At 52.0% G+C, this 23,708-nt stretch overlaps 1 protein-coding gene across 4 annotated transcripts in view; it reads right to left on the reverse strand.

Annotated features, from left to right (window-relative positions):
• Window positions 1-23,708, reverse strand: part of TRAPPC9 (trafficking protein particle complex subunit 9) — a 544,520-nt gene that overhangs the window by 107,612 nt on the left and 413,200 nt on the right. For all 4 annotated transcript variants that reach the window (XM_073893249.1, XM_073893250.1, XM_073893248.1 and 1 more), the window contains 2 exons: window positions 20,443-20,586; window positions 3,100-3,200 (listed from right to left, as the gene is read on the reverse strand). In XM_073893249.1, coding sequence (XP_073749350.1) covers window positions 3,100-3,200; window positions 20,443-20,586 — 245 coding nt within the window. The remainder of the gene's footprint in view (window positions 1-3,099; window positions 3,201-20,442; window positions 20,587-23,708) is intronic.

A 23,708-nucleotide genomic window follows, 5' to 3' on the forward strand; every position in this document is an offset into this window, starting at 1 on the left:
AGCCAACACGGACATGTTTGTGCTCTACCAACACCCCAGAAAATATGAACAACTTCAGAAAATTCTTGCAGAGAGAATGACCCCAAAACACAAAAAAAGCTCTCTGTGCAAGCCAGTGCATATGATTTATAGAACAATGAACATCTCAAAACAAAGAAGAGCAGCTAAGTTACCTTGTGTCCACTTGATGAAATTATAACCTGGCCTTCAATGGCATGTATAAAGACATGTTTGTAACACGGGGAATATTTGTGTTTTTCAAGGGAAAAAAAAAGACACCAAAGTACAAACCTGGTCTGATCATCTCTATGAATAAAATTTAAATTTGAGGATAGCAAAAAGGCTTAGAAATACACATGAAATAGAGATCGTTTTGAGGGGTGGGAAAAGAGTAATTTTTCTCTGTCCAACTTTTCTGATTTTCCCTAGCTTTCCATGGTGAGAATATATTACTTTGATCAAGTGACCTGGTGGAAAGGCCAATGTGAGGGCATCTGCCTTTTTTTTTTAAGATTTTATTTATTTATTTGAGAGAGAGGATGAGAGAGAGACAGCATGAGAGGGGGGAGGGTCAGAGGGAGAAGTAGACTCCCTGCTGAGCAGGGAGCCTGATGTGGGGCTGGATCCCGGGACTCCAGGATCATGACCTGAGCCGAAGGCAGTCGCTTAACCAACTGAGCCACCCAGGTGCCCTGGCATCTGCCTTTGAACCTGGACCAGTCACCCCTCGGCTGGGCAGGTGCTGGACAGAACCCTGGACCTGGACGAGCCTTGGTGTCCTCATTCGGAAAAGGACATGCACAGCGTGCAGGGGTGTCAGAAGTGTCGGCGTGATGTCCGGGCGCCTTGCCTGCCACGTGACAGGCACGTGCAAAATGTTTACTTCAAAATAACGGGTTTTATCTTGTTGAGCTACCCACCTGAGCCTGCTTGAGTCAGAGAAAGAAATCAGTCAGCCAGGCAAAGCGGGCTGATGTTTGGAAGCTCCAGGAGCACCTGCACAGAAACTCTGAGACCCCTCAGGCCAGAGGGCCCTGTTAGAGTGGTTAGGAGAGCCCAAACATGGGGGGGCACAGGGGACGGGCAGACCCACGGCCTGAGATGTTGGCATCACCAACAGCTGGGGTGATGGCAGGCGGGCGCTGCCATGAGCTGAGGCCAGGGATGAAGACGCTGCTCCGCTGGGGATTGCCAGGGGCCTGGGGAGACAGACAAAACTGCCCACCAGCTCGTGTGGGCCACCACACTGCAACGGTGCTCACCGCACAGAAGGGAAAGGGACTTCAGAAATCCTGGTTCCTACAACAGCCACGTCACCATCAACAGTCACAGGTTCATTTGACAAAACTGCTCGAGAGTCTAACATTCACATCTTTTGACTTAGTAACTCCAAAACTAGAAAACCGGTCTAGTCAAAAAATCAAGCAAAAATCTGTTCAAAAAGATGTTCACTGGAAACAGCCAGATATGGTACCAAATTATGACACTCGGACTGGGAAAACGTCACGCGTGGTTTCTGGGGGGTGTTAATGCCGTGAGCGCAGGACCTCGGCTCGGTCAGATGCCTGGGGCACTACAGGTGTGGCCCCCAGCTGCCCCGTTGGGGGAGCCACCAGGAGGCAGCTAACGCCCTCCCAGCAAGGCCTCTTGGCACAAATGCCTCCCAGGTCCTAGGATGATTTTTTTTTTAAAGCCATGCATCCTCTCCAGGATAATATTATTAAACCTGTGTTATCTACCAACATACTGGCGTGCCCATAATGTGTGTAGGACAGCGGACCCAAACGTTGTTAAAAAACAGAAAAGTTAAACACCTCTAAGGAATCCAGTGCAGATGCAAGGCCCTCCGGCTGAGCTCTGGAAGGAGTCTGGACCCTCCTGGGCCCACTGCAGGGCGTGGCTGCCGCCCCGTGACTATTTGGGCCTCAGGGAAGTTCTTTTGAGGGACAGAATATGTTAACACACATTTTATTTCATTTTGTTTCACAGGCCTGGTTTCTTAGGCCTGTCCCAGCCCTGGAGGTGGGAGGGACTGGGTGTCTGACTCTGCTCAGCTGCCCACATCTGGTGGAAGTACCTGGCTGTGCCCAGGTAACCAGGAGCTGGGATGTTCCAACCTAGAAAAGTATCTGGGCACCGAGGGAAGCCCCCAGAGGTGCACACACTGATTCTCTGCAGAAATGCCCCCCCTTTCCTTCCACTCAGGCTGGATGCATGGAGTAAAATGTGGTCCACTCATTGGCCTCTCATGGGACTCCTGCTGGCCTTCACCTGAAGGAGCAGGGAGACCGGTGGGGGAGGGGTCCCCCATGCAGTACAGGGGTTCTCACAAACTGATGGGAAGCAAGGGATGGCCAGCCAAAAGGCCCATGGCCCCTGGGACAATTCCCATGTGTTTCTCGCATGCAAAAGGGGGGAGAGGATACTTCGATTACCTGGAGAAGAGACTTGATACTAATTTACAATGATATCTGAGGTAAAATACAGCTGATTGCCAGCAACTGACCTAAAGTAGATTAGATAATGGAATCATTTCCAGAAAATAATAAAGTCTCTCACTTCAACAGCAATACACTTAGTCTGTTCCTCAACAAGATACTTTTGGCTGCTCTTAGGAAGGCACAGAGCAGGGTCAAAGCTGCTGGTAGACCAGGAAGCACTCAGGTACATCGTCGGTGCTAGTCACAGTGAACGCTCCTGGGTTGAGGACCAAGTTCAGGTCTTTACCAAATACACACTGTTCCGTGCCAACCCCGTGGTCGGAGTTCATCCAGAGAGGAGTAGGAGCATGGAGGCAGCACCCTTGTCCCCATGCCAACCGCTCAAGATCCAGACACGCAGACAGAAGGCACGCCGTAGGCACAAGGCCACGGGCCGCCACGGGCAATGTCAGACTCTGCAGCAGCTGGGACGTGAGGGTGTCTCGACACCCATCACCACGTGTGTTTGAGGGCGCTGACCCTTTCACAAGTGTGTGCTGATGGGATGCGCTTGAAGAGCCGTGCTCAGGCAAGATGCAGACTTGCCATGGCCAGCCGGCCGACTCGGCCACCTGCAGGGAAAGGCGCGTTCGCCCAGAGGTGACGGGCGCGTACTCACCCCACTGAAGAGGAGCCAGCTGCAGGTGCTCCAGGACCAGCTGGTTTAGGAGTCCTTCCACGCTTGCCTCGCCCGTGCGCTTCAGAGAGGGGTGAGTGCCAGTCAAGGAAAACTCGGCTCCTGCTGAGCCCCGGGGACAGGAGGAAGAGTTCTGGAAGCTTCTACGGACGCCCAGACAGGAACCCTCCCCCAGCAGATCTGTGTCCCCCTCTTCTCAAATGATATCCAACCAACTGCTGAGACATGACCTGAGTGTGGAAAATAGGCATATTAACATGCCAAGTATCTCTCCTCCCTGAACCCAAATCAGGTAAATCAAGCTACTGTCGCATAAAGAAGGGAAATTCATTGGGATAATTTTAATCCAACAGCAATTCCTAGAGGGGTGGGGGGGGGAATACAGGAAATGGAAGGTTGTGTTTCCTTAATAAAACAAACTATGGCTCATTGTTCAATGTAACCAAATGCGTTTCTGGACACGGGTCAGCTTCGTGCTGGTTTCATGTCTGTCGTGTTATATACATCTTGATGTAATTACACATACTATTACGGATGGGCTCACTCAGGCGAGTTCATAATGGAGGAAGTCACAGTCTCTCAACAAGTATCAGCGGATGAAGAAATTAGGTTTAGAAATGCAGAAAACAGATGTCTCCTGGGCACTAATATTAAACAGCCAACGTGGCTCTCAGAAACAGATCTGCAAGCCTCTTCCCCTTTCCCTACATAAATTAAAGCCTCAGAATTTAAGTTGTAATCAAAAGGGAAGAATTTAGTTCCTGACATTCTTCCCTGATTAGGGAAGTGAGGAGAAAAACCCGCTTCCTTTTGCCTTTAGCAAGTTAATTGCATTCAACAAGCACACAGTATGTCTGAACCAGACAGGGATGGAGACGCGAGAAGGACACTGAAATGATCAGACATGAACTTGAACTTGAGAGGCTTACATCCTGGTGAGGATGACAGCATGGGAACGGAGGACTGCACTCACCAAGCCTGAGGGCAGCTGTGTGGGGACAAAGCCGTGGCTGGGGGCGCAGAGGTCCCAGAGCTCCAGGGGAAGGGAGACTAGAGCTCCCAGTCTCTCCTGCCAAAGGGCCTGGCACAGGGGGGCCACGGGGTCACCTGGATGGGAGCACCTAGGTGGAGGGGCACCGTGGAGTGTAGACACAGCCACCGAGCATCCAGGCAAGCTAGAGAGGGCAAGGCTGGCCGCACAGCAACAGGCCTCCGCCCAGCACAGCGACCTGTTAGACTCCCTGCTTCCCTCTCCACCCCTAAGTCCTTCTTGGCTATTTTGGACTTCTTTCAATCCTTCCAAAATACCGTGTGCTCTCTCTGGACTATCTCCCACATCCGTGCTCTCTGCCTGGAAATGTTTTCCCTCCCCTGTTCCCTCCTATCTTGGTTCATCCTTTGAGTCTCCAGCCTACCCTGAGCTCCGTCCCTGCTCCGAAGGCACTCAGGTGTCCCCATGGCAATCCACACCAGCTGTGCCGGTCCTCCAGCGCTCAGCCTGGCCGCCCACCTCACAGCTGCATGAGGGCCCAGCCCTGGCCTGGGGCCTGCACAAGTGCCTGGTTCACAGACTTGCTGTCTGATGAATAAACAAATTCAGGATGGGTAAACATCCTAGACAAGCAGTATAGGGGTCACGCTTCTGTCACCTCCGGAGCCCATGGCCCTCAACATTCGGCCCAGAGGCTGAGATCTGAAAACTTCCCTACCCCGAGCCCAGTGCCTGACTCTTGCTGGTACTGTCTGCAGACACTGGGGGCTTTCTCCACCCCAAGCTCCAGTGCTCCACACCAACCTCATGTCAGCTGGGCAGGCGTGAAAGCAGGCTCATTCCGGCCAAGCTGAACTCTCCAACAGACTGGGGACCACGCAGCGGCACTGAAGCCCTGAGCAAACAGCACCTGCCCCCTGCCGCTAGAACTGTGGGTTCCAAATGCTCTGCACTGAGTGCTGAGTCTTGGCACCACCGCTGATGAGCACCAGTCTACCTACATTCTCTCAATTTGTTTCACCATCTGGAAATGGGCTCAAGAGCAACAGGAACTTCACAGGACTGTCCTGAGAACAAATGGAACAGCAGTCCTGGCCACAGTGAGCACAGCATAAATGTCCCCTATTGTGAATGTTCGCCCCTCTCTCCTACCATTGTCCCCCCCTCGCCTCAGGGATTCAGCCACCACTGCTGGGGCCTCAGGCTCCTCTGGGGATCTTACCCCACCACAAGCAATTCACCAAAGTGCTTCCAGAGATAATTCGCTCCCTGAGAAAAATTCCCCAAATGCCATCTTCACCATCCCATTATGCAGAGTCTAGGTGTGAGGAACTGAGAGTAGGATTGCTAGAGATTTTGCACGGCACGTGGAACGATCATGTGTGGTCCTGGGACAACCTGGGCATTAGGACTCATTCATTTACCTCATTCATTCACTGGGTCAACAAGGAGCTGCTGGAGTGGACATTTAGGGTAAGGCTCTGGGGTGGCTGGGATGCACAGCTAAGACTGACTCAAGACTCAAGGAGCTCACAGGCTTGTGGGAAGACAGAGCTGCAAACAGACAATGCCGGCTTCCAGCAATCCCCCTTCTGGGGGGGGCAGGACACCCAAAACAAGTGAGAGCAGGGACTCAAACAGATACTCGCACGCCCTGTGTGTGGCATGAATCACAGGAGCCAAAAAGTGGAAGGAACCCAAGTGTCCATGGACAGACGGATGGATAAGCAACTTGTGGTCTGGACACACAATGGAGTACTGCTCAGCATTGAGAGGAAGGAAATGCTGGCCCACGCTGCAACACGGATGACCCTGAAGATCTCACACTGAAATTCGGTCACGGGACGCCAGCGACCATGTGCACCCACTTCTCCAAGGACCCCGGCGTCCTCACGTTCACGGTCACAGAAAGGAGCGTGGCAAAGGTGGCAGCACAGGCGGCTTGTTCCCATCCACTCGAAGGGGAAACCAAGGCCGCAGGGCGCACGAGCTGCAGTGCCCACACCCAACCCCAAGGCCCCGCTGGCCCTGCCCCCTGAAAGGGGCCATGGGGCAGCTTTCCCGCCCAACCCCGCAGATGCCCCATCACCCGGGTGCGTCACCACAGCTCGGTGAGGGGTGCCCACTTCTCGGCACAGGGGGTGGGGGCATGGGAGCCAGCAGGGGAGGGTCCTGCCAATTTCCATCCCCCCAATGGCAGCCGAGGCCCCTCGGGGAGACAGCGCCCCTCAGCTCCATCACCTTGGACAAACCAAATCCAATATTCCTCATGGGGAACCTGCATGGTAGAAACCGGCATCTGGGATGTGCTGGACCTCAGGGGTGACCTGCACGGCCCCTGCCCAGCCCAAGTCAGGATGGGGGCAGTGACTCCCTATAGGCACACCCCACGTCATGGATGGGACCAGTGGGCACCCAGACCTCGGGACTCTGCACTCGGCACTCCCACCCCCACTGCTTGGAGCCCACGGGGCAGACATAGTCAGTGACAGGCTGACACAGGGAAGGAGGGGGCATGCAAAGGCAGGCCCAGGCCTCACACGGAGACCAATTCTGGTCAAGTCAAGCTCCAGAATGGAGGACCCTCTCTGCCCACATCTTCTTGCCCGCTCTTGCCCACTAGCCCCCTGTAGCTTCCTCCTCTGAGCTGTGCTCAGGCTCTACCTGATCAGACTCACAGGTTGAGCTGGGTGCCTGGCTGGATGGCGAAGGAGGCCCGAAGCCACCCCGGCCTGTTTGCTCTACTTTAAGACAATGCGGAGAGCTTGTCTCCGTTATGGACTCTGAGCTCCTAAAAGCTTATTCTCCCCAGAACCAGGCATTTAGGTCCACAGTGGGGTTCAGAAATACCTGTGGTTGTCTGTGACTGGCTGCCTGGCTCCCCAGGAGGAAGAGGGGCTCAGCCTACTGGTTGGGCCACCTGCTTTCACAGCAGCTGAAGATAATGGGCTTTCTCAACTCCAGCACCCAGGTAACATTACCTGTGCAAACAGCCACACTCCTGAGTAAATGGCAACCCACTCTCAGTTCCCAGAAATTTAATTTTCTCAAGAGGAACTGCTCAATATTAAGAATTTATTGGCTGGGAAGGTCTCTGTCTTTATGAATACGACACTGTACGGTGTTTAATTTTCATGGATAATGACTGAATGACTGTTTTTCTTTCTTTCAACCCACAGATCTGAATGTTCTAATTTTAACATGCAACACACGGTATTAAACTACTTCCCAAGGTGAGGAGCATGACAGGAAGAGAATCTCATTGGGGAAGAGTGCAGAGCTTTCCTGGAGGGAGAGGGGACCACGGAGTCCAGCACACACACAGGGCAAAGACCGCCCCCCCCAGGAGGGGCAGGCACCTCACTGCATCGGAACTTCCTTCCTCTTCCACCTGGCTGACTCCTACTCCGTCTTTCGGACGAAGCACAAGTGCCCCTATGTAGAGTGCCCCCCACGTACATACAGTCACATAGTATTTTTTTTAAGATTTTATTTATTTATTTGACAGAGGGAGACATAGTGAGAGAAGGAACACAAGCAGGAGTGGGAGAGGGAGAAGCAGGCTTCCCGCTGAGCAGGGAGCCCGATGTGGGGCTCGATCCCAGGACCCTGGGATCACAACCTGAGCTGAAGGCAGACGCTTTTTTTTTTTTTTTAAAGATTTTATTTATTTATTTGAGAGAGAGAGAATGAGGGATAGAGAGCACAAGAGGGAAGAGGGTCAGAGGGAGAAGCAGACTCCCTGCCGAGCAGGGAGCCCGATGAGGGACTCGATCCCGGGACTCCAGGATCATGACCTGAGCCGAAGGCAGTCGCCTAACCAACTGAGCCACCCAGGCGCCCTGAAGGCAGATGCTTAACGACTGAGCCACCCGGGCGCCCCACATAGTATCTTGACAAAGCTCTTCACGGCTATACTCCAAGGATTATAGCGATCAATGCCTCAATATCTGTCTCCCTGGCTGCATCATGAGCACCTTTTTTCATCTTTCAAGTGCCAGCGTCTTGCACAATGCCTGGGCCCCAGTGGTAGCTCGATAAATGTTGAAGTCACTTCATGAATGAAAGCATGCATGCATATTTGAATGACTGCAGGTATGCAGAAATGGGTGGTTTTCATCAGAGACCGACCTTCACTGGTACGGGATCACCCCCAACGCTCACCGCTAGAGAGGGGAGGGTAGGACCCTCAGAGGGGATTACTCTGGCATCACCACGGGATAGCTGCTGGAACCCTCAGCACGGAACCAGGCACATGAGGCTATTACTATTCAATACGTGAGGACACAGAGTCTCGGAAAGGTTGGGAACTTGCCTGCTGTGACAGATGGCCATGAGGCCTGGCCCATTACCCAGCAGCACAGGGTACTACCAGGGAGTGTGGCTGGGTTTCTTGGCTAACACAAGCCCACCTCCCTGCCCAGGAGGCACGGGCTGGATGCAAGCACACTCCCAGGCAACACTGGCCCAGTTCTGTGTGGACTCCTCTGTGGCCACCACTCAGCACTGCAAGCCTGACCACAGCCACCACATGGCTGGTCTACTTCCATCCTTGTTGCTCAATCGGCCATAGCAGCACAACCTGCCACCATGGGGAAACACAGGAAGCAGCCTTTCCAGGAAGACTTAGAAGTTTTAGGCAATGGCCTCTTACTTGGGGTGGGTCTCTAAGAGGGGATGGCATCTGTCAGTCCTACACTGGGACTCCACTTTTCCAGTCCCTGAACCAACAAGACCCATGGTGGAGCAGGGTGAGGAGGGGTCATCTTCCTGCCGAGGGGAGTGACCAGGAATGGCCAATGCCAGCCCCCAGTGAGAGCACAGACCACCGTGCAGATTACTTGGTGATCCTGAGGAGTGGTGTCCTTCCTGGGAGTCATCACTTGTGCTGAATCAGTCCCGAGCCCCCATCCCACCACCCACTCGGGTCAGCATCCCCCTGCCACCACGGCCCCAGCACCATCCAGAGGCAACCCCCCTGTTGGGAAAACGCATCCCCTGCAGAGTCCGATGAAGGACTAGAGCCCAGGGACTGGCCAGGCGGAGGAGAAAAGCAGTTAAGTTTCTCTCCTCTCCGTTTGTGGCCACCATGTGAAGACCTACTTTCTCTTTCAAAAAGAAGACATCAAGCCCCCTCCTTGGCTCATGACCGGGTCCCTGCAAAGCACTCTGTGATTCACTATAATCAAAGAGATGGAGGGGAAGTGAGATTGCATGCGCAGTGCCAGCAAAAGGAGTCAGCTGCACTTTTTTTGGTTTTGGGTTTCATCTAGGATCGAATGGGCCACATGACTCATAGGCACAGAGAAATTCACTCACAGAGTGGTGACCAATTCCCAGTACAGGAAACGCTCCCAGACAAATTCCAAGTCTCAGACTCAAAGACATACAACTGGGTCCTGGAGAGGGGGACACGGAAGGGTACAAATGCCAGGAACACTCCTGTTGGGGCGTGCTCTGTGGCAAGCGCTTTCCATGCTCCCTTCAACCGGCGGGAGGCTACAGTTGCACCCTGCAGACGGAGGACCCGAAGCCGGGAGGGCGGAGCAGGGATTCCCTGGGAGCTCCTTCTAACCCTGGTGTGCTAGTGCCATAGCATGGCAGCTCCAGAAAGGGAAGAGGGCGTGCTCAACAATGCTGCTACCAGATCAGCAAAAGTCAAAAAGTTTGAAACCCCCCCATAATGGCAAAGCTATGGGAATACAGGCACAAGACTCACACTCCTCTATCGGAAAGGGAGAAAGTTCGCTATGAATACAGTTTTCCAAGGCAAACAGTTCAATGAAAAAATAACAAGATGTGAAACAGCATATACTTTTGTGTAAAAACAAAAAAAGTCTATGTGTTACTTAAGAGTTTCAGGAGAAATTCTGAAGTACGTGTAAGGAATGAAGAAAAATGGGCATTTGGGGAGAATGGGCAAGAGGGGAACACCCTTTTAAAAAATTTGAACCATGTGCATATTTTACACATTTAAAATAAAAATTTTAGAAAAAATAAACAGTACAGCTCTGCTGGTAACATTATGAAACCAGGCTGGGAGCAGCTGCAGACCTGAAACCGTGCGGGGCATGATGGAGCTCCTAGGTCAGGGCTGATAAAAGTCAGCACGCTTCATCCCACTCAGAAGGGAGAGGAGCTCAGCAAGCAGGTGGCTGGCAGATTTGGGTTTAACATGCACATTTTCATGTTTCTTTTTTTCCTGATTCTTTCCAGGGGTGTAAAATTAAGACCTCAGAATATGGCATATTACTCCCTCATACAAAAAAAAAAAATATATATATATATATATATATATGCGCGCCAGACTTTTAAGGCAGATCGCACCACGGTGCTTGCAAAACAGAAATAGTGCCTAATGAATGCATCCAGGATGAGGAGCTTGGAAATGATTAGTTAGAGGAGCAAGTTAGTGTGTGAGTAATTACAAAGTTGCCAAATGGCACTGGGGCTTTGGAAACTATTCCAATAGCATATTTCTGTATTAATTTGCTTTCGGATGTGAGCCATAAAATTATACAGCTGAGCTAATAAAGCTAATTACCTGCATGCACAACCCCTCCCTTTCGGCCCCATAAGCCACCACAAAACAGTCTGGTGTCTGAGCCTGGACATACAAACGCAAAGCCAGCTGACCAGTCAGTTATGCAGTTGCCTTTGTCGATCACTCTTACAGGCAAAACTGCAACGTCCCATAAGGAAGGCAAAGGTGGCAGCAGCTAGTTTCTTAAATACACAGATCACGGCATTTGGGGCAAGAGATCGATAAAGGATGACGGTGACTATAATCCCTGTCATCACTTCTATTAGAACATTTCCAAAGTGCTTCCCATGAGAGAGGCTCTTTGGTAAAGGTATAATATGTATCTTTTCAATTTAATATTATCTTTAAATTAAGACTTTAGAACCTGACGGGTATAAGGTAGGGACTGCTATTTCTGTTCAAAGATTTTTTTTTTTTAACTTGGGTGCATGGTGAGAGTAAGAAAGCTGACACAGCTATGGAGCGGCAGGATCAAGCAGTCTGACCCTAGAGCCTATGTTCTGGACCTCACTTTCTGACAGTTTACTGTAAACATTGTGTCAATTCTTCACAGTAAACCTGGGTGTGGACCCATGACCTCCACTTGACAGACAAGGATCTTTCTGTGCACAGGGCACGTCTCAAGCCAGGGCCCCTAGGCTGCCAGTGGTGGTGGAGTCAGCCCTGGCACCCAGCATGGAGCTGGACGAGCCAGCTCCCTCCAGCCAGATCTGTCGGGAACTCTCCGTGGTGCTGAAAAAGCTCCCTCCCTTTAAACCCCTTTGTAGTCACCCGGGACACAGCAGTCACATCTCCAAGTAGTCAGTAGTCATTGTCCCCAGATTCTGCTCCTGTCCCTTACAAGGGCAGGGATGGTAACTCTGCAGCAGGACTGTGGAACCCCTGTTGGTGTGGACCCAGGCTTTGTGGGTCTCCTAGGCCACATCCACAGATAATAATGAACAACGCATGTGCCTGAACCAAAAGAGAACACAAGCTCCCAGCTCAGGTTAGCACAACTCTCATTCTGCCTCTGGGGCCTCCCACAGGTAGCATCTAACTCCCCAGCAAGGAATGGCAAATTCCATTTATGGTGCCCTCGTGCTCGCCACTTCTGCCTTAAAGACAGTAATATTGGTTACCCTGGACTCCAAACATCTGTTGTCATAACTGATCCCCCAACTAAGCCAGGGTGAGCACCTTGGGGGCAAAGACCAGGTTTCCTACCTCCAAGTCTCTAATTCAGATCTACAGAGCTGGGAGGCAGTAAAAGTCAACTGAATAAGTGAGTTTTTCCAGGAATAATGCAGAAGGAATTGTACTGGTAGCTTTAAGTTATAAATTGTACAGGGCCACAGTTTATCACCAGGTCACTACCCACACAAGCTTGAGTAAGTTAATATTTATTGAGCACCTACTACAGGAGGCCCGTCTTATAGAAGATACACAACCAAACATAACAGGTAATCCCCATGCTCAGAGAGACCTCGTGCTATATTCCTTTTCCACATATACGGCTCTGGTTTTCCACTGTAACCCTTTAGAGCAGAAGTGGGTGTCAGGTACCTGGAGCCCAACAGGAACCCCAATCCTGGCAGTGATCCTCTATTTCAACTCAACACCCTGTAAAGGCCTTACCAAGAGACAGAAAGAGACAGCAGAGACAGACCTGCACTGCCCTGTACATCTTTGCAGACTCTTGTGCCAAATTCCCAAAAGGCAGCATAATCCCGCAACACAGACACAAATCCGTCATGGCAACAGCAGGCCCACAGAGAGTGGGGTGGGGAGGAGGGCACTTCATTGCTCCACCAGAGCCATCTTCTAAAAGGAGTCTGAGGACACCACTCCCTTGCTCAGAATCTGGGAGTGGCCACCTGCAGCTCTTGGGATAAAAATCCAACTCCCTAGAACCTCATTCAAGTTCCCCATGATTTTCTCTCCTTGTTGACCTCTCCCTTTGCACACCTTGCACCCAAGAATGTGTACCAGCTGTGCTGAGCTACAAGTACTTCTTACAACAGATGGTGCAGTCTCCTGCCTCGGTACCCTTACTCTTGTGCCCCCCTGCCTGGAACCGTCTTCAGCCATTCTAATGACCGAAGCTTCAATCTCACCTCACCTGGGATGTCCTCTCTGATCCAGCCCCAGCCCGGAAGCAACCCTTTCCTTCTCCCCTGGCTGTGATGGCTGCACCCTGTAGTGTGTCTGTCCTGTACCCGCCATATGCATCTGTCCCCGCGGGCCCCCCCATTCCAGGGATTCACATCAAGTATCTGTCAACACCCACTATGTGTACTGTGTTAGCTGCTAGGGACGAAAGGCCAACTAAGATGAGAGCATTCCTACTTTCAAGGAGCCCAGTCTTTTGTGCAAGGATTATATATTATTATTGGTCATTCATCATTATTAATTAAACTTAGTATTTTTGCACAGCCTTTTTCTTTATAGCATTCTCATGTATATTCAGTTAATATTCTACGTGTCCTGGGGACCATGAATGCTTGCTTCCAAATCTTTGAAAAACAGCTAGATGCAAGGAAAATGCAGAAAGCTAATAACATACCTTCCTGCTCATCTTCTGCTAGACCATTAGCAGTGAAATATTTGGTAATGTACTGCAATTTGAAAACACTGAGCAGTTTTTGAGACCTTGTCTTTATTCACGGAACTGAAGCTTACCATGAACTGGTCTTATATTTTAGAAAAAAAAAAAAAAAGATTGCTCAACCAACTCTTCCCTGGACGATCCTGTAGCCCAGGGGCCAGCCAGACTCTCCTCTGAGCCCACGGGCCTGAGTTCTACGAGCCTCGTCCCTCGATCTGAACTCCCAGGTGTTACCCACAGCCTATTGAGCAAAAGCTGGAAGCCCATTGCCCGAGAGTGCTGACAGTCGCTTCCAAGCTGGCTTCCAGGTGCGTGTCCTGGAGGGGGCAGGCCTGGGTGTCCCCCCAGGAAGATGGATTGTCTGAACCCCACATGCCAGATCTGGAGAAACTACAGGTGCAGGGACTTAGCCCAGCCCCACTTCAGCTCAAATAAATTAGCAGATTGTCATAAATAGAAATTACACTAATGGAAAGACTGCTTTAAGTGATTAATGAGCCTCTTTCCCATGACTGTGTTTTCCAATCTGCACTGTGAACTTTAAGAATGCTGATGTGGGTTGTTCTCATCCCAGTAGGGGTGGCCTGCATCTCGGCTCAGCTCCCTGGGGTCAGCGACCCAACTGGACAGAAAATGCCACATGGCCCAGTGAGCTGCCAAGGGACAGTCTGCAATGGTTCATCTCTGCCCGTCCTGTTGGGCAGAAGGTGGAGCAGGTGAAGTAGGGAGAACCCCACAGGGGGGCCAGCACCAATCAGCAGGGTGCCTGAGGAATACCGCAACCTCATTCGGCCTTTGGAAAATGGGGGTAGTACAAAGGTCTTGGCAGAGACCAGATGCTCTTCTGCTGTCCCCAGCACAGAGCCAAGAGCACACACTCTGAAGCCAGATGCCTGGGTGCAAATCCGAGCTCCGCCCCTCACTGGCTGGAGACCTGGGACAAGTGAGAGAATCTCATTGAGTCTCAGTTTCCCCATCTGTGGAATGTGCCTAAAACTACTTCCTAGGGGTCTTTGTGAAAATTAAGTGAGCCCATCCGTATAAATCACTCAGAACAGTACCTGGCACTTAGTAGGTGCCAGATAGGTGTGAGAGGTCATTTCGTGACTCTGTTACATAGAGATGCACATGCACAGTAATTATCACACCAAAAGGACACGGAAGGTGTACCAGCAGGACACGCGCCCAATCACACACACTGTGCATATCGGTCTGTGTGATGTTCATACGCACACTATACCACATGTGCGCATGCACACACACCCCCCACAGCGCATGCACACCACACTCACATGTGCCCACACATACAGACACCACACACTCTCACACACAGATCTGAAACAGTGCCCTGCGTGCTCAGGAAGCCCTTTCCCACTCTCCTGAGCCAAATCTGAAATCTATGCTGTGTGCCAAACCGACTCCTTTCAAAGGAATTTTAAGGTGTGCATGGCTACCATGTCTGGATTTGGGGGAGACAGCCATCAAGTCTGGGTCCACAGGCCAAAGAGCCGGGGCAATGGTACAGCCTCAGAGGTTGGGCACAGTGCTTCTCTAGGCTGGCAACGCTGCTCCACCATGGGATGAAAGGCCTCGGAACCAAGTGATCAGCAACAGCTTGAGAAGCTGAACTCCCTCAAGGCAAACACAAAATACAACCCTGCATTTCACTTAAGATGATCAAGAAATCAGCCATACTGACAACAGGAGCTGTTTGTATTAAAGTCATTTAGATTAAACACTTTCTCCTGACATGACTACTAGAAAAACAGAGTGCACCGTCTTTTAAAGGGATCTTGTTTTAAGAAAAAAAAATTTTTTCAGGGGATGGGAAGACATGGCTCCATTAAGAGCATCTTGGAGAATAAACCACCAGCCAGTTAGGAAGGGTCAAGGGTGACCTGAGGCAGTCTACTGTCCACAGCTTAATCTCTACCCCTGCCTTAAAAGGGAGAAGGGGGTCAGCTGAAGGCACAATCTCCATACTGTAAAGAACACAGTCTGGAAAATTGAAAAGCCAGGTGGGGCCATGTCCCAGGCCAGCTGTCCTGGTCAGGACCAACTAAACTGAGGACAATGGGCCGATAGTCTTGTAGGCTTATGCTTGTGAGACTCTAGCAAAACCCAGCGACAAATGTCATAGCCTGTGGAGCTTCCTGGGTTCACAGAGGGCAACTGATGTTTGCAAGGCCAAACACAGACACTGCTCAGCAATGCACAGCCTGCTCTGGACGCACGGCCCTGCGCTCAGAACAGCTACCCTGCTCCGTGTCCTTCCATGTTCTAGTTACCTGCATGTAAGTGACCTCTGCGTGCTGCAAAGATATTCCATCTCCAGCTCTGGGCCATCAGTCCTTAGGCATCTAAAACCCAGCCTGCAGTTAGGCTCCTTGAGTCTCTACCTGGCCCTCAAAGCAGCCAGATGGTTCCAAAGGGTCTCCAGACAGAACAGAGGAGACACGTGCTTATCAGACCACCTGGCGGAAACGCTGCCCAGATGGTCCGGATCACTGGCCTTTACAGGGATCAGCTGAACTGTGCGCACAGCTCTTGCCATGAAACCTACCCGGGGTTGGATTCTGATATGTCAGCGAGTATCTCACCAACCCCTGACACGCTCTTTGGAGGGAGATTTGCAATAAAAACAAGGAAAATGAGAATGTGAGATGACACCGAGCTTGCTCCACACTTATCCTTCCTCTGTTTCCAGCACAGATCGTCTGTGCATGGCTGCCCTCTGGAAAAGGAGCCAGGCTTCCAATAAGACGAACCTTGTTCATTAAAACTCCCTTCACATATTCACCACAACCCTCGGCATAGTGCAACTAAGCCAGCAACCTTTCAGTCTGCTCCATCGATGAGATGGAAGCTATGCATTCACCAAATGGTTTTAATACCTACATGCTGGGGGATTACACGCAGCACTGGGGCCAGGAAAGGAGCACGCTCTACCAGGGCAGGGCCCACACCTGATTTTGCTCATCACGGAGGTCCCCGGTGCCTAGCACAAGCCCAGCATACAGCAGGTCATCAGTAAGTAGCTGCTAAAGGAACAGGACACAGCACGGACTCAAGAACAGCGCAGCCTAGCAAGGGGGTGAACTTGGGAAAAAAATGAACTTTCCCGTACTTGGTAAAGACTGGAACAAATGACAGCTAGGCACTGAGTGTTGCAGGAGTCCAAGGGAAGGGTCAGCTCCGGCCGGGCGAGGTGGAAGAGGTAGAGGTCAGTGACAGAGTGGGCACCCTGGGAGACAGGACATGCATCAAGGATGAGGAAGACTCAGTCAGATCCTGGTGGACTCTCCTCTCCGAATTACAAGTGGAAAGTGGACACAGACATGGCCAATCTCCAGCCACCCCAGAACCAGCTACTTTGAGGGGCTCTCAGAACTACAATCCTGGACCATTGGCGACATTCAATCAGAGGTGGAGGTGGGGACAGGGCTGAGGCCTGGCCCCCAGACCTCTGTGCAGGATAAGCCTCCTCCGAGCCAGGTCCTGGGAGCAGCTCCGCTTCTGCTGGCAGGAAAGGGGGCTCCCCTTGCAAACACCTTCCAGGGTTAGGCGCTAGGGTTACATGCGGACCATGGGGCCTCACTTCAAGTAGTCAGTAGGAAAAGAACATGAGTTTGGGGATCCTGGCTATGTTAGCTCAGTTAAGTTTTTTAACTCCCAAAATGTACTTGTTTTTCAAACCAGAGTACTATCAGTTTTGCCAGTTTGGGGTCAGAAAAATGCGAAGATCCTGGTTGACACCTGGCAGGTGATCAAAAGGGCAAATAGGATTGTGAGAACTAACCCTAACAGCAAACTGGAGTAGCTATTCTCACCTTGGCTGAACAGAGGGGGACACGGGGCCCTCAGGCCACAGCCTCCCCACGGGAACACCGGAAGCAGCAGAGCTGGGCCTTCAGACCCCGGGCTCTGGCCCCAACCGTGCAGCATCCTAAAGCCAAACACAGGTATTTTCTGGATTACACGTGGACAGCCAGTATCTGCTAACAACAAAGTCGGCTATGTCAAGGTTTCCCAAGTTCAGTAAAGACCTTCCAGTGGCGGTAGCTAGCAGGGAAGAAGGTGGAATGGGGACTGTGCTGGGCAGCGGGAGGCAAGGCTGTGTTCATGCAGACAGCATCAATGTCGGTCACACGAGCCCAGCTCTTGGGCCCGATGCCGCCTGTGCAGGCCACTCTCCCACCCCCAGAAATCCACACAGACGCTACACGCCTGCCGGTCCCTCTTGCCGAGGGGGAAAAGTCCCTTTAAAAATGACCAGGCTCAGGTTGGCGATAAGGAAGAGGTAACGCAGGAGAAAGAGCTTCATACGGATCTTTGAGGATGGCAGGTAGGGGAAGGGGGAGGTGAGAGGCAGGGAGGAGAGAGGGAGGGTGGAAGGGAGGCCCCTGGATCCCACCACCTCTCTGGTCTGCGTGCTGTGTTAGCAGTCACAGGGAACGAACAGCTCTGCAATGTGCCAGCCCTCACTCAGGAAGGATCCTGCCTCAGCCCTTCCAGGCTGCGCTGTAAGTACCCATCTCTGAGTCTTCTCCCTTGGACTGGGGGCATCTCCAGGGCCCAGCACATGAGCACTCGTTATCCAGGTAAATAGTGGGGCTGCAGTTCCTGGCGTCCCCAGCTGCTCATCTGGTCATTGTAGACATGACGGAGACAGGTGAGCCTGCATCTATTGCAGGATCCACAATTCCCACGGAAACATACCTATCCAGCCCTACATGCTACATATGGTCCATTTTTGTTCCTGTAGATGAGTGTCAAATTAGGCTCAAATCTTTGTATAAAGTCTAAATATTGAGAAAACATTACTAAAATGCATAATAAAATATTAGCCAATTCAATCTTTGGTCTTTCCATCTGCTTGGATCCAGGTTTACAAGAGCAAAAGTCTGCTATCCATCCCATGCCAGATGTCATTGCCAGATGAGAGAGAGATCCTTAATATTCTTTCTCTTTAATCGAATCCGCCTATAGGTACAGTCTCTCAAAAACTTCCAATCAGTACATTCAGGAGACAGATGTGCCTGGCACATGGTTAACAGTAAATATTTGTCACATGAATTATTAAGCCAATACAGAAAACAGGGATGCCAACCTCGTAAAGAAGGCAAAGCTAAAACAAGAGAAACTCAAAGATATTTTTGGCACATTTTTGGCCATTGTTTTCAGAGAACATAAGTATCTTGAGGGTCAGCATCATCCCATTGGAAGGCAGCACATCCCCGCCCAGGGCTTCTGGTAGGTGCCCGTGCCCGCACTGACTGGCAGTCGTCATCTCTAAGACGGGGCGGCAGAGCCATCCACCATGGTGAATGACCAGGGCCAGCCCAGGGCCGGCACCTGGGAAGTCGCGGGTATGTCTGCAGCAGGTGCCGCAGTGGCCCTGGCACGAGGGGAGGCAGGGGCGCAAACCCCCCCTTCTGAGGCTTCCTATTCTTATCTATACCCAGAGTGAGACCACTCAGGAGGACGGATGCCTTCCTGCTGGGCCCCTCAAACACACTGCCTCTTCCTCTATGGGGCTGAGGCGACTCATTCACAACCAGGCCCCCTGGCTCTGCACAGAGCTCCCTGTGCGAAGCAAAGGCCCTGAGGCCCAGGAGCAGGGCACCTCCTACCTCACATGGAGACTTGCACATCCAGAGTTTACAGAACCTCTCCAACCCCAGTCCCCCCAGCTTCAGCATCGTGACCACAGATACCAGGACAGGAGGGCCACAGGCCTTCTGCTGTCCCCCAGCAGGACAGAGGTTTTCGACCCTCCCTGATGACAGGGCTGGGAACGGTGCTTTGCCTGCAACCTCCCTGGGCAGCCGGCCCCACCACGTCCCGGCTGGGCTCACGGACACTCAGCTCAACTCTCCCCCGCGGAACGAGAGTACCAGTCAGAAGCGGAAGGAGTAAAGGAGATGGTGGGACTGTGCGCAGGGTGAACACCGCTTCCCTCTGGGCTCCACCACTCTGCTCATTCCAGCAGCGAGCACTGGCTGTCGGCGAGGAGCGAGAGAGGGAGGACTCCAGTCGTCCCTCCTTCTGACACCCCGCTGTACAGAGACAAACGCCTGAACTCCGTGACGGCCGCTGTCACGCACAGTCTCCCAGGCACAGGTTTTAAACGTCTGGTCCCCCAATCCTGCAATTTAACATGGGAAGTACTTATTCCGTCCCAGCTCCTTGGGCATGGGGGTCTACCAGCCCAAGATTCTCTTTAGTGTCCACAAAGGAATGTGCCTCAACTCCTGGAAACTGCCCCCTGCAGACTGAGGATCCTTCCAGAATCCCGGGAGATGGTCCAGGATGACCTGGCACCACACAGCACAGGACCCACGTGTGAACAAGGCGACCAAGACATCTACATCAGAGTTGCCTCTTCCTGGGAGACGTTCCATGTGAGCTATCCTCTTACACCCTGGGACCTCTAGGGCATCCCTAACCCTACAGAAGCCCCCCTAATGGAAGCCTTCCCTGACTGCCCTGCGCCCGCAGCTTCCTCCCCTGAACCTCGCAGACTCAACACGACGCTCTGCCCGGCCCCTGAGGTGCACTGAACCCTTGGCAGGCACAGCCACGCCCAACGAGGCCAGGAAGCAGCATGGAGGCCTCCTCCTTCCCCCTCGGCCTCTCGGGTGCCTCGCAGAATACCCCACCCAAAGCAGGTGCTCTGTAAGCCAGCCGAGCACACACCTGAGTGCACCTGGGATTCTGGTGTGATGTCAAGTCCAGGATGGGGCCTGTCCAGTGCCAGGCGCTCTTGTGCAGCACCACCCTTCCTGAAACACTCTGGTGCCTCGGGGAGCTGCGCAACGCGACTCCACTTTCCCAGACAACTGTGTCCAGTGTTGAGCTATCACTCTGTGACGCTCCCCAAGCCCAGCAATGACAGGCTGGCGTGAGAACGTGTCATTAACACAAACATCAACACTGGCAAGAAACACGTGACCCAAGACATTTCAGGGAGGCGGCCTTTCCTCACCCTGAATCCACACCTTGTGGGTGGGGCCCTGGGACCAGGAAGGGGCTGAGGAAAGACACCCATGGTCCATATCTCCTTGGCATGCCCTTTCTGAGCTCTGTGTGCCTAGCACCCAGTGGTGAAGGCCCCCCGGGGTAATTCTCAGCGGGCAGAAGCCCCAAGCAGGGTGCACCGAGCGCCAAGGCGGCCACTGTGAAAAGGATATGATTCTCCAGTGGACGTCCAGCTTGCTGTCGATATCCAGGCCGGGGGCTTCCTGCCGCTCTTCTTCCAGTTGCTTTGGGTTTGCAAACTGTCCCTTCTCCCCAGGGGATTCTGGGAAACTCTCGAAGTTGAACTTGTCCACTTGAATGGCCATTCTAGGAGAAGGGGAAACAGCAGAGAATGAATCAGCAGGGCAGTGTCTTTTGCTGGCTGCTAGAGAACCAGCACATGCCCGCATGAGACCGTATAGTGAATCATCAGAGTAACTCATAACGGGTTCATTCCAAGGAAAGGAAGTAATGGACTCCCAGGGCAGCACTGGCTTTGGAGCTGGTTCAACACACAGCCTAGAACCGGAGACACAGTCAGGGACCCCAACCTCAGAGAAGACTCACATACCCCCAGAGCAAATGTCATTTCTGGACCAGGACGAGGCAGACGGGATGCAATGTGGGAAATCAGACAGGACGAGAATCATTTCACCCTGGCAACCCCAAAAGGTTCCTCAGCAGCGCCCCCTGTCATCTCTTCACACAAGCCACACCCCACAGCTGCGCCCCGCCCGTCGCCTTCTGGCCTCCAAATCCAGAACCTTGTCTTGTGACACCCTCCCCTTCAGGTTTCTGTCAACTGTCAGGTCCTCTCCAAAGCCCCCCACCTGCTGGTGTGTCTAGCCCTCTCTACCTTCCGGCAGGTTCTAGAACACCCCAGGCTCTTCCTGCCTTAGCCTTAGTGCTCACTGCTCCCAGGGTGGGAGCCTCCTCTCCTGAACCCCCATTCTCGAGGCTGGAGCTTGAGGAAGGTCTTCCACGCACCTCCCCTCGCCCCACCATCACGACACCATTAATCTCTGCCATGGCGTCTGTCACGAGCTGTAAACACTTACTTGTGGGCTTCACTGTCTATTGGGTCTACTGGAGTTGAGCTCCCTGAGGGTAGAGATCTGCGTGGCCATGCCACGGTTGCCCAGGCCTGGGTAATGCCTGCACGCCACGGCAACGCAGCCCCTGAACAAATGAACGAGTGGATGAAGCACCTTCCCAACACCCTGGGCCAATGCTCGCCTCTCCCGCCTCGCAGCTGCCCAACCTCTGTACCTCATCCTTGTTCGGCCGCACCCCCAGGCCCTACCGCACCTGGGCCCAGGCGCTCTGATGGGCTGCCTGCAGCCTGCCCCCACTCCTGACCATGACCTTCCCATGGGCAGAGGCTGTGTCTCACTGATGCTCGAAACCCTGCGTCTTAGCACAGAAGCGAGCATGCAGGAGGTACTTAATAAAGGTGTGGTATGTGCATGGGATGAAAGGAGAGGGGGAGGAAGGGGGTTTCTTCACATGAGGCCCCCGAAGTTCTGGCTCCGATTGAAAGATGACAGAGAGTCAGTCAGTCAGAGGATCAGAGCAGGCGTGCAGCCTTATCACAGACGGTGCTGTGGCCAGAACATTCAGCCAAGCCCAGCACGTTCTAAGTGGCCTTTGGGGCCATTCCCTGAACCACTCAGGAGGGCCCGCTCTTTAACTAAGGGTGTCTGTGTGTTAAACTGTAGCCCAAGCGGAGATCCTGAGAACCTGGCAGCTTGGAGCAAACTACTGAGCTGCCCATAAGTATATGGCCTTTGGCCAGGCAGTGTCCGGAGCTCAGCTGCCCCAGAGAACGAGAGACCCGGTGTCAGCAGAGAATATGGGGCATTTCGTAATAAGAACTCCGTCTGAAAGCTACATGGACTCCTTTCTGACTGTAAAAGTAGACGGGCTTACTGAAAAAGGTGGGAAAATAGCAAAAAGCATAAAAAAGTAAAAAGGACTCAAGCCTATACTCTAACTGTAATATCTTAATTCTAGAATCCTTTTCCTAAGTATTTGTATTTCAGTGTAGTTCAAATGATTCTATCTGTATGTGTGTAAGTTATTATACATTTCATTTTATTCATGTACATACCCTACGTTACAGCTTGTTTTTTTTTAAGATTTATTTGAGAGACAGAGAGACAGAAAGTGAGCACAAGGGGAGGGGCAGAGGGAGAGGGAGATAAACAGACTCTCCACTGAGCAGGGAGCCTGATTAGGAGCTGGATCCCAGGACGGAGATCACAACCTGAGCCAAAATCAAGCGTCAGTTGCTTAACTGACTGAGCCCCCCCAAGCGCCCCTTACCCCTTGTTTTACTTTCAATGCACTATGAACACTTCCACATCACCAAAAATCAGTCTGCAGGATGTCCCTTCATGAGGCCATACCAATGCTTACCTAACAATCACCCTACTTTCAGACTTTCAGAGATTTCCCAATTATTTAAAATATTACTATTGAAAAAGTCCTAAACATCTTTGTGCTTCAATTTCCTGTCCGCATTTATGCTGTGTGTGGAGCCCATATCTCAAAGCAGAGACTGCATCCAGAGGGCGGAAAAGGTCAAGGCCAGTATAGGCGCGTGCCCGGGCGGCAAGGGTGGTGCCCCACATGCTGCACCCCTCCCATACTGGCCATGAGGGATTCTCAGGCTTCACTAGGAAGAGGCGAAATGCTACCTCACTGATGTTTTAATTGGCAGGTCTGAATCACTCCCGAGACTGAACATTTTTTCAGAAGCTTATTAGCCATTTTTCATCCATACTTTTCTTCCCCTGTGAGGTGTCTATGTGTGCATCAAGAGCGCCTCTCATTGCCCAGTCAGCAAGGGCTCTACCCAGTCCCAGCCTTGAAAGCGGACTGAAGCAAACGAGTGTTCTCTTCAAGCAAAAGGTCAGAATATTTCCTAGGTTTCACTAAAAAGGCCAATTTCAGTTCATCACCGGGTAACCCAAAAGCAACTAATAACTTTCACCTTTGAAATGGGTCTGGAAACATTCTGGATCCCAGGCTCTTGCTGTTGAACACAGAGGGAGAGAGTCCAGCCAGCACTCCACATCCTCAGGGTCAGAACACACACTGGACGCTGTGGCCACTGGGGTGAGATTTGTGTGCTTTCCTAAAGAGCTTTTTTGAACAATTTCTGACGAAGTAAGCATCAGACTGCATCATCCCCCTCCACCCTTGATGAAATTGTAAGTCAGGTGTGCCCACAACACAGAAGGCGGAAGGAAATGAAATGTCCTGGACACCTGCTCTGTGCCAAGCCCCATGCTAAGTACTGTGCACATACATTCATCTGATCGATGACAACACTCCTAAAGAGGAGTGTGATTTGCTTTCTTACAGATGCGCGGAAGCTCTGTGGGCATCAGCCACTGCCGCATGCCACAGAGCTGGCCGCCCCGCATCTGGGGGACAGACTCAGC

Source organism: Callorhinus ursinus, unplaced genomic scaffold, assembly GCF_003265705.2.
Source record: "Callorhinus ursinus isolate GAN/ISIS: 27379988/994484 unplaced genomic scaffold, GSC_fseal_2.0 scaffold5, whole genome shotgun sequence".
NCBI lineage: Eukaryota > Metazoa > Chordata > Mammalia > Carnivora > Otariidae > Callorhinus > Callorhinus ursinus.